At 48.0% G+C, this 14313-nt stretch overlaps 2 protein-coding genes across 3 annotated transcripts in view; one reads left to right on the forward strand and one right to left on the reverse strand.

Moving 5' to 3' along the window:
• SHE (Src homology 2 domain containing E) overlaps window positions 1-5665 on the forward strand; it is a 31959-nt gene extending 26294 nt beyond the window's left edge. The window contains exon 6 of the mRNA XM_030937205.1: window positions 4950-5665. Coding sequence (XP_030793065.1) covers window positions 4950-4995 — 46 coding nt within the window. The 3' untranslated portion in view covers window positions 4996-5665. The remainder of the gene's footprint in view (window positions 1-4949) is intronic.
• Window positions 1-14313, reverse strand: part of IL6R (interleukin 6 receptor) — a 73836-nt gene that overhangs the window by 5447 nt on the left and 54076 nt on the right. Inside the window, exon 10 of one of the 2 annotated variants that reach the window (XM_030937203.1) lies at window positions 5860-10246. The exons of the other annotated variant lie outside the window; for it this stretch is intronic. Coding sequence (XP_030793063.1) covers window positions 10000-10246 — 247 coding nt within the window. The 3' untranslated portion in view covers window positions 5860-9999. Of the gene's footprint in view, window positions 1-5859; window positions 10247-14313 lie in introns of those variants that run through there. 2 annotated transcript variants of the gene reach the window in all.

The following is a 14313-nucleotide window of genomic DNA, read 5'->3' on the forward strand; positions in this document are numbered from 1 at the left end:
GGCCAGGCTGGTCTCGAATTCCTGACCTTGTGATCTGCCTGCCTCAGCCTCCCAAAGTGCTGGGATTACAGGTGTGAACCACCATACTCAGCCTTATTTTACTTTATTTTTGAGACAAGTTCTTCTCTGTTGCCCAAGCAGGAGTGCAATGGTGTGATCATGGCTCACCACAACCTTGACTTACCAGGCTCAAGCAATTCTCCCATCTCAACTTCCCAAGTAGCTGGGACCACAGGTGTATGCCACCACACCTGGCTGATTTTTTGATTTTTTGTAGTGACAAGGTCTCACTGTACTGCTTAGGCAGATCTTGAACTCTTGGGCTGAAGCGATCCTCCTGACTTAGCCTCCCAAAGTACATGGATTATAGGTATGAGCCACTGCACCGTCCTGGACTGCTTCAGATGGTGTGCTTGCAAGTGAAACATTCTTTCTAAAACACTTGCACACTTTAAAATGGAGAATCTCCAGCTGTTTTTAGAAACTAATACAATGGGCCAGGCACAGTGGCTCACGCCTGTAATCCCAGCACTTTGGGAGGCCGAGGCAGACGGATCACTTGAGGTCAGGAGTGATCCATCTCCAACCGGGAGGTGGAAGTTGCAGTTAGCTGAGGTTGTGCCACTGCACTCCAGCCTGGGCAACAGAGTGAAACTCTGTCTCAAAAGAAACAAATACAATGAAACACACTGTCCCATCACCCAGCTTCAACAATTACTGTCTTACAGCCAATTTTGTTTTGTCTGTGATCCCCACCCACTTCTTTTACATTTTAATAAGCAATTTTTCATAGGCCATATAATATGATTGGATTATTCCAAAATAGAGGGGTTATAATTGTTTAATAAAGCTATCTTTAATTCTAAAAACAATGCTCATGTAAAAAAATTTAAATATGTACACAAGAAAAATGAGCAAATCTGGTCTTCAGTGACTTCCTAAATGTGCTTAGAACATTGCAGAGGTTTGGCCGGGCATGGTGGCTCAAGCCTGTAATCCCAGCACTTTGGGGGGCCAAGGCAGGCGGATCACCTGAGGTCAGGAGTTTAAGACCAGCCTGGCCAACATGGAGAAACCCTGTCTGTACTAAAAAATGCAAAATTAGCCAGGCATGGTGGCGCATGCCTATAATCCCAACTACTGTGAAGGCTGAGGCAGGAGAATCGCTTGAACCTGTGAGGCGGAGGTTGCGGTGAGCCAAGATCGTGCCATTGCACTCCAGCCTGGGCAAAAAGAGTGAAACTTCGTCTCAAAAAAAAAAAAAGAACATTGCTGAGGTGCTCAACATAGTAGACATCCAAGGCGGCCTCGCTCCCACCTGGCCCCTGCCCTCAGCCCTCCCCTGCAGCCCTGGGCAGGCCTCCCCCTCCCCAGACCCTCCTACTCTGCTCCCTCACTCCCTAGATCAGATTAGTCATTTGCTCCCAGACATAGCGTTTGCTTGTTAATTGTGTGGCTGGCCAGGCACACTGCCAACTCCTGGAGGAGGACATCAGTTCCTCTTGTACCCCACACCCAGCACAGTGGCCTCGTAAACATTCCTTGAATGACTCGTTGCACCCAGAGAGCAACTCCACTCACAGAGTGGTGACCATTCATCCTTGCAGAGGGAGTGGATGTAATAAGGCAATAAAGTACAGTTTGGCTGGATGTGGTGGCTCACGCCTGTAATAGCACTTTGGGAGGCCAAGGTGGGCAGATCACTTGAGGTCAGGAGTTCGAGACCAGCCTGGCCAACATGGCAAAACCCCATCTCTACTAAAAATACAAAAATTAGCTGGGCGTGGTGGTGTGCACCTGTAGTCCCAGCTACTCAGGAGGCTGAGGCAGGAGAATCGCTTGAACCTGGGAGGCAGTTGCAGTGAGCCGAGATCACACCATGGCACTCCAACCTGGGCAACAAAGCAAGACTCTGTCTGAAAAATAATAATAAATAAAGCACAATTTGAAGATTTTCAGGAAGTTCACCAAAGTTTATACCAAGGAACCAACAGGAGAAAACCAAACCATTCACGCAGTGCAGAGGTGTGGATACGTATAGATGGAGGGAAAGTGGCTTGATTTGGCCCCTGATCAGAGAGTTACTATGTCAGAAACCAGTTGCTGCCCCTCTCCTTTGTGCCCATCTCTCACTGCTGCTGCCTTAAGGTCACCTATGGGAGCCCCGAAGCCATGCCTTTGTATGTGCACTCAGACTCCCATGGGTTAGCCTCCAGCCCTAGCTCACACTGATAAACGTGACAAACCACATGAGGACACCAGGTCCATCTCCTCCCAGGGTGAGTGGGTCAGGCCCCACCCCACACAGGGTGAGGGCACCTGACCTGAGAAAGGGCTTGGTAAGAGAAGCCCACGAGTGGCTGGGGCCTGAGCCCCATGGCAAAAGCAAAGAGCACCAGCCTTAGAGTCCAGCAGACCCAGGTTTGGAGTCTAGTTCAGCCTCTTAACTAGCATGGGCATCTTGGACCACTGTCTTCAATATAAGCCTCAGGTGTCTCATCTGTAAACAGGTAAGAATACTTACATCGCAGCCACATTAAGGAAGAATATCCTGTTTACAAAGCATGTGGTGGAGAGGCAGTAAATGGTAGTTTTGTTTTGCTTTTTTTTTTTTTTTTGAGGCAGGGTCTCACTCGTCACCCAGGCTGGAGGGCAGTGGTGTGATCACAGCCCACTGCAGCCTCAGACTCCCAGGCTCAGGTGATCCTACCACCTCAGCCTCCTGAGGAGCTATGACTACAAGCGCGTGCCAGCACGCCCAGCTAGTTTTTTGTATTTTTAGTAGAGGCAGGGTTTTGCCATGTTGGCCAGACTGGTCTCAAACTCCTGGGCTCAAGCAATCCACCCACCTCAGCCTCCCAAAGTGCTGGGATTACAAGCATGAGCCACAGCGCCCAGCTGCCATTAGTTTTTTTCCTTTCTTCCCCTTCCACCCCTGTCCCCCCCGACACACAGTATCTCAACCTGTTGCCCAGGCTGGAGTACAGCGGTACTATCACAGCTCACTGCAGCCTCCAACTCCTGGGCTAAAGAGATTCTCCTGCTTCAGCCTCCCAAGTAGCTGGGACTACATGCATGCACCACCATGCTCGGTTAATTGGTTTTTTAAAAATTATTTTGTAGAGCCGGGCACAGTGGCTCACGCCTGTAATCCCAGCACTTTGGGAGGGAGACAGGAAGATCACCTGAGGTCGGGAGTTCAAGACCAGCCTGACCAACACGAAGAAACCCCGTCTCTACTAAAAATACAAAAAATTAGCCGAGCATGGTTGCACATGCCTGTAATCCCAGCTACTCGAGAGGCTGAGGCAGGAGAATCGCTTGAACCCGCGAGGCAGGGTTGCGGTGAGCTGAGACTGTGCCATTGTACTCCAGATGGGGCGACAACAGCAAAACTCCGTCTCAAACAAAAAAAAAAAATTATTTTGTAGAGATGGGTCTCACTATGTTGCCCAGGTTTGTCTTGAACTCCTGGCCTCAAGCCATCCTCCCACCTTGGTCTCCCAAAATGCTGGAATTATAGGTGTGAGCCACTGCGCCCAGCCTGTGGCCATTATTATTAGGTAATTTTAGTAGATATCTCTACCATAAAGGGCCTGTGAACTTCTACGTAACCAGTAAGGCCAGTGGTGTACTGCTTTGCTGCCATAGATTTTTGTTTCCTAGTTAATACCCACAGAAACATGAATCTTACCTCTAGCCCTGCGGTCCCCGGCACAGAGATCTTCAAAGCTGGCTGCACAGCAGCATCACCTGTGGAACTTACACTCATGCTATTGTGATTGCCCGGGTCGAAGGTTGGCACCTGGCTGCCTCCTGATGCACAGGCCCACCCACAGAAGGGATCCACTGAAGCCCACCAGGTCTGGAAGTATGAGGAACCCCCAGCACCCACCTCATTGTGGAACTGACGGTCTAGCCACTCTCAGGATGGATCACCACCTTCATCAGAACCATCTGAGCAGCTTATATAGCTTTCTGGGGGCCCAGCTCAGACCTGTTGAACTGGAATCCCTGAGGGTGAAGCCAGGAATGGGGTTCTAACAAGCTGGCCGCAGTGCATGCCAAAGCGCATTTATGGTCTGCAGGAAAACGCACTGCCTGCGTGAGTGGTGCATGCAGGTGCTGGCTTCCATAAAGACACTAGAGATTGGGCAGTGTTTGAAAGATGGTGCAACAGGCCCCTCACCCTGGGGCCCGCGGGCTCACCACTCTGCCTAAGGAGTTGCTCTGAGCTCTCGCCCCAGCCCTTGTACACAGCAGTGCTGCATTTGAATTTTTCTTTAATTTTTTTGTTGTTTTTTTTTTTTTAGATAGAGTCTCACTCACTCTGTCACCCAGGCTGGAGTGCAGTGGTGTGATCTCAGCTCATTGAAACCTCCACTTCCCGGGTTCAAGCAGTCTTTCTGCCTCAGCCTCCCTTGCAGCCAGAATTACAGGTGCCCACCACCATGCCGGGCAAATTTTTTTTTTTTTTTTTTTGAGACGGAGTCTGGCTCTGTTGACCAGGCTGGAGTGCAATGGCATGATCTCAGCTCACTACAACCTCTGTCTCCCAGGTTCAAGCGATTCGCCTGCCTCATCCTCCAGAATAGCTGGGATTACAGGTGCCCGCCACCACGCCCAGCTAATTTTTGTATTTTCAGTAGACATGGGGTTTCGCCATGTTGGCCAGGCTGGTCTCAAACTCCTGACCTCAAGTGATCCACCCACCTCGGCCTCCCAAAGTGTTGGGATTACAGGAGTGAGCCACTGCACCTGGCCTTAAAGGCCTTTCACCTCGCCAGCACACCTCTGCTGCTGGAGGATGGCAAACACTGTTTCCTGCCCCTGTGCTCTAATTCTCACAGATATGCAGAAAGATTTGTTTGCCCTGCCTCAGTAAATAAGGATAATGCTTTCTTAGGAGGCTGTTCCAATAACTGCATGTTCCTTGCCGTCCTCTACAGAAATCACCATCTGCTCTCCCAAGTTCTTCTGGAAAGAGCACCGTAACCATGTCATCCTAACAGCGATGCCATGAAGAAAGGGAGGCAACTCCCTCCATGTCCTGGCTCCAGTGCCCACTCTTGTGTCCCCTCCACGGCCCACACAGCCTGGCCACCTGGGTGACATCTGGTGCCTGTGTCACTTTCTGCAAGACAAGGACCAGCCTCAAAGAGGAGAGCATGTTGTTCTGAAGGAGATGGTGGCTGCCATCACCTGTCCTGTGGCTTTCCTCTGACTGCCCAGGTGGGGGCCCAGAGGCGGCGCCTCTCACTCCAGCTTTGAGTGGAGTTACATAATTTCCAGGCTTCCCTGCAGTTTTCTCCTCCCCATCCCTGAACTGTTTACACAGCAGCTCTCACCCACAAAGAGTCCGCATGATGGCTTTTCCTCTGTTTGGAAGATGTGGATGGCTGTGTCCCAAGTTTTTCCTACCTAAGATCCTTTTCAGTAGGGGATGGATTTGGCCTATCTGATGATCAAGAGATCAGGGTGGCCTTTGTGATACTGTTACACCCGCTCCCAGGTCCAATAAACAGTCTTCTGACAAATAATGGCCCTTCCTTTTCCTTCCCCACCTGTCCACCACCTGGTAATGTAAGCGTGGCAAAATCCCACACACCCCTTCCAGAAATCCAAGGACTCGTGTGGGAAATACTTTCATAATTAAAGCCTTCTGAGAAATTGCTTCTTCCTTGAACTTACCTACTTTTGAGCAGTGCTTTAATCCTGCATTAAGGGGATACCCCCCAAAAATGGTTCTACTTAATTACCCACCCTTCCTCAATCCTTTCTCCTCATTAATCACGCAAGCCTTTTTTTTTAGATGACCCAAGTGCCCAAAGCAATAATTACATTTCAAGTGTATTTTTAAAAATTTTTTATTACAAACATTTACAATGTTCACTTTAAATGCAAAATAGCTTGTAAAAGAAAAAAAAACACTGAAAAATATACTGACCCTTTGCCCCATATACAGACATCAGCCTTTGGTATTTGCTTTCAGGTAATTAGGTAAAACAAACAAACAAAAACTTGAAACTATTATTTATCTCCAAGAAAACAACGTAGAGTTGAGGTATTCTATTTAACAGATGTGATCTCCATCCAATAAGGTCTCTCTGTTAATTAACAGCCTTGCGACATGCTGTTCCAATCCTTTCCTCCAAAAGTAGAATTTCATTTGAGCATATGTTCATAAAACTGACAATGTTCCTTAATAATCACTGAGGTTGCCATAGAAACTCCCTGGTGCTGGCGCCCAGCCGCACGGAGGACAGGAGGCTGAAGGGCCCTTACAGGGCACTGAGGAGGGCCTGGCACAGACCCTGAACTGGCCCGCCTGCCCCTCCATGTGCAGCCCCCTGCCCACGGCTGCACGGGACAGCTGGGTGCAGGGCTCTTGCCTCAGAGGGTCACAGGTTGCCCTTGTATCTCCAAGTGAAGACAGATTTCTCACCAACTCCACCTGGAGCTGGTGTCAGCATCCTCCCCACCTGGGTTAGCCTTCAGGACGTGCTGTGAGATAACAGAGCTCAGCACCAAAGCAGCCAAGAAGACATTCCTGAACATTCTCCAGGAAACAAACCCATAGACCACAACACTCCTAGTCTGCCCCGCTGGGCCCTGTTCACTACCAGGTGGGCTTCCAGCCTGGTTCCAGCAGCAGATTCCACACCCTGCCGCCGCAACCAGTTTCCTTTCTCCTAAGACAGCAGGGAAATGCCAGAGGCTCCGTGTGAGCTCAGAGCCTGATAAAGAAAGTGCAAGGGCAAGTCCCCATCAGGGCCAAGAGCTTTCTGAGTTACCAAAGGCCTCGTCAGCATAGCCAATGCTACCCCCGGACACATTTCTTGAAAATATTTCATTAATGCTACAAACATTATTTATCATTTTACTTTAGACCTTGAACCAGCATATTTTTTACCTTCCCCACCCAGCAAGATAAGCTGTCGTATTTAATCTAAATGGTCTCTGTCCCAGCGTTTCATGTCTGGCTGTGTGGCAGATGGCTACAGGTATTAGGCAAATAACAGCACTGCTGGGGACTCAAGGCAGTGGGGGTGCTGCAGAAACACAGGTAGAAATGCCCCGTGGATTGAGACACATATTCAGTCACCACAAATTAGAGAACAGAGAGAGCTTAGGATGTATAGCTGTGTACACTGAGCCAGGCCTACAGCCCAGAGAAGACACTTTTTCTTCATTTACAGTAGCTTATGAAAAATAGAGAGAAAAAAACCCTCTTCAATACAAAAATAAAACAAAGAAAAAAAGCAAAAAAAAAAAAAAACAAAACAAAAACAAAAACAAAAAACCAAGCAGTTCCATTACAATAAAAATGAAAGCAATAACAATTTGGAGATCAAAGCTGCCTAGCTCTTGGCAATAATGAGCTATCTGAATTTCACATCTTCCGCTAGCATGGTTCTGCCCGGCTTCGGTAATACCACATGTGGGTAAAACGGTATAAAGAATTAACTGTGGGCACATAATCACTCTTCATGCAGATTCTCATTCTTAATATTTCCCTTTAACAGCATTTTTGCTGTTCTCAAGTCTCAGAAACTTTATGCGGCAGGATGGGAGGGAACCACCATAACCACCCGCCTGCCTTTTTTTTTCTTTCTTAAATGTTATTGTTTATAATAGAGATGGTATCTCACTATGTTACCCAGGTTGGTCTCAAATTCCTGAGCTCAAGCAATCCTCCCACCTCGGCCTCCCAAAGTGCTAGGATTACAGGCGTGAGCCACCACACCCAGCCATCCTGCCTTTTTGCCAACTTAAGATGCGTTGCCTCAGGCAGCAATAGGGTCTAAAATCTACAGACAAACCCAGCAATGAAAAGCATGGCTTGCTGAAGACAGTAACAGCTTAAACCTGGAAAACCATAAACAAAACAAGGTCACTTTCCTCCTTCTGCACCTGTCTGGTGATGGTGGCTGTTTTTCTAAGAGGGTAGAGTAGTAGAAAGGTTTTGTGGTCTGGTAAATTTTGGGTTCATGGTTACATGGCTGATTTAAATCATATCCCCACTCTGGAATACCCTGATAACTTGAGAGCTAACTGGGTAACCACTAACACCACTGAATTTTCAAAGCTCGGCAGAAAAGTCAGCTGAAGTGGTTAATCACGGTGTTACAATTAGACATTTAGTTCTGCTTCAATTCTTGCAGAGCTGAATCAACTCAAGGAGCTAAATAAAAAGAGGAAGGCACCGAGGTAAGGGATTTTTTTAAAACCTCCCCTTTGATAGCAGAAAGCTCAGGGCTTTCAGGGTGGGGAATTTCTAGGACCCTGCCTGGTGGGTAGTCGTGGGAGGCTTCCTTCTCAGCACTGGGACAGGGACCGGACACCCTCTCCATAATCGCCTGGGGGAGTAGTCACACGCTGGTTTTTCCCTAGAGTAGAGAAGAGGAAGGCTATTTTTCCCCTTTTTAAGACAAAAACAAAATACAGAATGAAACCACAATCTCTTCTCTAATAGGGAAAATATTTTTTCTTTTCTTTTTCCTTTTCTTTTTTGAGACAGGGTCTCACTTGCTCAGTCACCCAGGCTGGAGTGCAGTGGTGCAATCTCGGCTCACTGCAGCCTTGACCTCCCAGGCTCAAGAGATCCTCCCACCTCAGTCCCCCAACTAACTGGGACTTCAGGTGCACTCTACCATACCTGGCTAATTTTTACGCTTTTTGTAGAGATGAGGTTTCACCACATTGCCCACGCTGGTCTCAAACTCCTGGACTCAAGTGATCCTCCCGCCTCGACCTCCCAGAGTGCTGGGATTACAGGCGTGAACCACCATGCCTGGCAGGAAAAATATTATTTCTCTTCCTCCTTTTTCACTTGACTTAGTTTTGGGCTAAACAAAGTTATAGTGCTTCCCCCACACCTAAGTAAGTTACTTCTATGCTGACACAGCGAATATTGGATATTCCACCCTGTCAAGAGAAAACAGTCAGCAGTTTTTTAAAAACCAAGTTAAAATGCATTCTTGCCAGGCTCATTTTTCTTTTCACATTGTCTTCCTTAATATTATCTTCCCTAGTTACCCAGGTTCGGCTGACAACAAACAAAGCTGCAGTAAAACAGTTTTGATCTCAGCACTGGCAGAAGCCCTCCCTGCTGCCAGCTCTCCTTTGTGGGAGGTGGAGAACAGAGAACATTGGTTTTCAGAGGCTGTGATCCCCGCTCAGCTCCCACTCTACAGGGGATGGTGGAGACCCTGTGCCCCTCTCCTCTCCTTCCTCTGCTTCTCACCTGAGGTCCTGCAACCCAAAGCCAATGCAGTTGCCTCTGTATTCAGCAAATGCCTAGGATTATCATTCACATTTAGCAAAATGCTAATGAGGAACTAATTATAATTCCGTTGAAAACGACCAGGCCCTGAGATACTGTATTATTCACCCACCCACCCTCAGCTGTTTTTCAACTGTGGGGAAGAAAGGGAGGAGAGAGCTTCTTTCCCCAGCCTTGGCGGTTTAAGTAAAAGCCGTCCCCAGGCTCAGAAAAACAGAATTTGCAAAGGCACTTGGGTTTTAAGAGTTTGAGCTGGAAGATGAAATGATGCAGTGGGCCAGGAGCGTGGCGGCTGAAGGAGGCTTTGGCTGGAAATCCACCCCACCTGCCTGAGGGTGCAGCTTGTGCAGAGGTGTTGGGGGGTGGGCTGCCAGCCACTTCTCCACACTGAGGCCCCCACCAAGCTGCCCAGCTTCTGAGTGTCCGTGTTGAGTGTCCGAAGAGTCTTGACATGGTTCTCTTCACAGTGGCCCAAGTTCACTCTAACCCCTTTAAGCCAGGCATTTGGAAAGGGAGGTTTGAAACCTCAACCAGCTCAACAGCTGGAGCAGGCTGATTTTCCCCTGGTGTAGAAACTTCCGCAAGGCTCTTCCGTGAAGCCAAAGGCCCCACTCCCCTGAGATAAGCTGGCATGGCAGTAAGAAGCATCTTTTGCTGAGCCCGTTTGTGCTCTGTCATCCACAGGGTCCAGCCTGCTAGTGCCACCTGGCCAGCTATCTGGGGAAGAAGTAGTCTGTATTGCTGATGTCATAAGGGCTCTGTGGGTCCCTGGCATCTGGTCGGTTGTGGCTCGAGGTGTTGTCAGACCCCAGGCTGCTGGGGGACACTGGTGGGGAGATGAGAGGAACAAGCACTGGGGTGGGTCGCGGCCTCTCTGGGACCAGCTGCCCCAAAGAATATGGCGGGTGCATGCTTGTCTTGCCTTCCTTCAGGGCCCGCAGCTTCCATGTCTTCTTGAACCTTCACATAAACACACAAAGACAAACCACACAGATGTTTAGCTCCCCCGTGACAAGCCCACATTGGAAAACACCAACAGCTGGCTGCTCTGGTGGCCTGGCGTTCCCAGGTTTCAGCTCAAAGAAGCAAAAACTATCAGCTGTCTTTTTGTTTTTTGTTCGTTTGTTTGCTTTGAGACAGAGTCTTGCTCTGTTACCCAAGCTGGAGTGCAGTGGCGCGATCTCAGCTCACGGCAGCCCGCAACCTGCTTGGGCTCAGGTGATTCTCCCACCTCAGCCTCCTGAGTAGCTGGGGCTACAGGCGTGTGCCACTACATCCAGCTGATTTTTGTATTTCTCATAGAGATGGGGTTTCGCCACGTTGCTCAGGCTGGTCTTGAATTCCTGGGCTCAAGCGATCCGCCCGCCTCGGCATCCCAAAGTGCTGGGATTACAGGTATGAGCCAGCACACCCGACCCGAATGCTTTTATCACCAGGGAGTTCACCATACTCTGAAGAGTTGCTGAGTTTCCAAAACACTCCCAAGGAAATAGGTATTATTGGACCAATTTACAAGTGAGGAAACTGAGGCACCAAAAAGTCACTTAACAGTCCCTTAATTGTCCCATTCCAGAGGCTCTTCATTAGGTACACATCATCAGTCCCAAACACATTTACTTAAAAAAGAGAAAAATAGGCTGGGTGCGGTGGCTCACGCCTGTAATCCCAACACATTGGGAGGCTGAGGTGGGCACATCACCTGAGGTCAGGAGTTCAAGACCAGCCTGGCCAATGTGGTGAAACCCCGTCTCTACTAAAAATACAAAACTTAGCTGGGCGTGGTGGCGGGTGCCTGTAATCCCAGCTACTTGGGAAGCTGAGGCAGGAGAATCGCTTGAACCTAGGAAGCAGAGGTTGCAGTGAGCCGAGATCGCGCCATTGCACTTCAGCCTGGGCAACAAGAGTGAAACTTTGTCTCAGAAAAGAAAGAAAGAACAGAAAAGAAAAATAAAATATTATTTTAGTAGGGAAAGAAAATGGGCCTCTCAAAGTAAGGCTGGCAGGAGGCAGATAATTTGCAACTGCCATGTAATAGCAGGAAAAGGGTCCCACTGCTCCCTCAACTGCCCTCCTGTTCCTCTTGCTCCTAATGTTGCCAACCTCCCCAGTTCTCCCTACGCCTCTGGGTCCACTCCTACCATGCTGGTGAGTTCCCACAGACTCAACTGTGGGCACCACTGGGCACAATTTGACTCATCTGACAGGAAAGTCAATGCTACACAGGAAGGAGATAGACATCTCTCTGATCACAGCTTCGTTCACAGTGCTCCACTCTGGGCCCAAAGCCAGGGCTCAGTAACTGAGAAAAGTCACTTGACAGCTCAAAGAAAGATGAAATGGTGACATGGATCTTCAAAAGCACAGTCACGTCCCCTTCCTGAAGGGGCTCTTCAACTGTGCCAGGGTGGCCAGTGCGCCAAGCCTCAACCCCTCCCTCTTGGTTCCCACTTTGTGACTGACATGCCTACTAACCCCAAAGTGGGAACAAGGTGGCCTCCCTCAATTCCATGGAAGATCAGTTACTCCAGGAAGGGCTGGGAAAGAGGAGGGGAAACCAATGTCAAAAACAAGATTTGGGGATTTTCCTTGGGTTTCTTTTTATATCGACAGGTTATTCCTGTCCTTGTTATGATAAATAATTAATAGTTGGCTCCAAATCTGCCAGTGACTTTTAGCTTGGTATCCAAATGGAATAAACAATCTGCAGAATGTTATTTAGGGCTTCACCATGTGGACACCACACAGGAAGAGAGCCCATTAAGGCTGCTAACTGGAGCTATGCTGAGTCACTGAATAGAGTTCTCCTATAGGAAAGGATTGAGGAGAGAGTCATTACACTCTGGATTTCAAAGAATTCAGACTCTCTGACCCAGGAATTCTACTTCTGGGAAAAGAAAGAACATAGCTATGAAATAATAAAATCTTCATGCACAAAGATGTTCAACACAGTGTTGTTTATAAAAGCAAAATAAGGCTAGGTGTGGTGGCTCACGCCTGTAATCCCAGCACTTTGGGAGGCCAAGGTGGGTGGATCACTTAAGGCCAGGAGTTCAAGACCAGCCTGGTCAATGTGGCAAAACCCTGTCTCTACTAAAAATACAAAAAGAATTAGCCAGGTGTCATGGCGCATGCCTGTAATCCCAGCTACTGGGAGGCTGAGGCAGGAGAATTGCTTGAACCCAGGAAGCGGAGGTTGCAGTGTGCTGAGATCGTGCCATTGCACTCCAGCCTGGGCCACAGAGTGATATGTCTCAATAAATAAATAAATAAATAAATAAATAGCAAAATAACACCCAAATAATTGGTAATGTTTGGGTGCCACCAATTAGAAGTAATAGGAAGTTGATTAAGAGAACTCAGTATATCCACCTAATACTACAGCTAATGAAAGTGAGATTTATGGCCAGGTGTGGTGGCTCACACCTGTAATCCCAGCACTCTGGGAAGCCAAGGTGGACAGATAACGAGGTCAGGAGTTCGAGACCAGCCTGACCAACATTGTGAAACCCCGTCTCTACTGAAAAATACAAAAATTAGCCGGGCGTGGTAGCAGGCGCCTGTAATCCCAGCTACTCAGGAGACTGACGCAGAAGAACTGCTTGAACCCAGGAGGCGGAGGTTGCAGTGAGCTGAGATTGCACCATTGCACTCCAGCCTGGGCAATAAGAGTGAAACTCCGTCTCAAAAAAAAAAAAAAAAAAAAAAAAAAAAAAAAAAAAAAAAGTGAGATTTACAAATAATTTGTACTAATGTGAAAGAATGCCTATGTTATAGTGCTAAGTGTGAAAGGCAGGATACAGAGTTGAGGATACAGAATAATCATGGCTATGTAAAAACAAACAAGAAACTAGGCAGAGGAAAAAGACTCAGGAAATTTGTCTAAATATTAAGTGTTCTTGATCTGGGTGTTGATTGTGAAACCATCTCCACAGGGTTGACAAAAATTGCATGCTGGGCTCTGGACAGAAATACATTAATAGTTATAATGAAGCAGTAATCAGGCTGCACTTTGGCCCATTTCCTTATTGCAAAAAGTCACGTAGCCCTAGACACTGACCATCTGCATCCCCGTTGTTTCTGTAGATAGGATTTCTGACATTAGGATCCTAAGACTTTTGTTTAAGGATCACTTAAGATGTTTTACAGACCCCGAATTCCGGCAACCAGTTTGAAGACCCTCACAGAGGAATGGGATCGGCATGAGAAGATAGCTTCTTCATCTCCCTGTCCCTGGACCTCACCCTACACCCTGCAACCAGTCAACCATCTCCACACTTTGGCCCAGTCCAACATTTTTACAACCCTAGCCCCAAATTCCTTGGGGAGATGGATTTGAGGTGCTGGCGGAGGATTACCTAGGTGCCGAGGCAAGAGACTGAAGGCACAAACTGTTTCAGTATACTAAAGACAATAGAGCAGGCTGGGCGCGGTGGCTCACGCCTGTAATCCCAACACTTTGGGAGGCTGAGATGGACGGATCACAAGATCATCGAGACCATCCTGGCTAACACAGTGAAACCCCATCTCTACTAAAAATACAAAAAATTAGCCGGGCGTGGTGGCAGGTGCCTGTAGTCCCAGCTACTTGGGAGGCTGAGGCAGGAGAATGGCGTGAACCCAGGAGGCGGAGCTTGCACTAAGCCGAGATAGCGACACTGCACTCCAGCCTGGGGGACAAAGCAAGATTCCATCTCAAAAAAAAGAAAGAAAATAGTTAGAATAAGAATAGTCATAATACAAAATTAGATATACAGATGATCATTGACAATTATCAATCATTATTATAAACACTATTAATCATTAGCTTTTAATATTACTCTTTGTTGCATTACTAATATAACCTAGGAATAACGGGCGGGTATAGGGTCAGGAGCTGAAAGGACATTGTGAGACATGACCTAGAAGGCAAGAGGTGAGCCTTCTGTCATGCCCGCGTAAGGGCCGCTTGAGGGCTCCTTCGTCAAGCGGTAATATCTGGGAAGGCACCCGTTACTTAGCAGACCACAAAAGGGAGTCTCCTTTCCTTG

This window comes from Rhinopithecus roxellana, chromosome 8 (assembly GCF_007565055.1).
Source record: "Rhinopithecus roxellana isolate Shanxi Qingling chromosome 8, ASM756505v1, whole genome shotgun sequence".
Lineage (NCBI taxonomy): Eukaryota > Metazoa > Chordata > Mammalia > Primates > Cercopithecidae > Rhinopithecus > Rhinopithecus roxellana.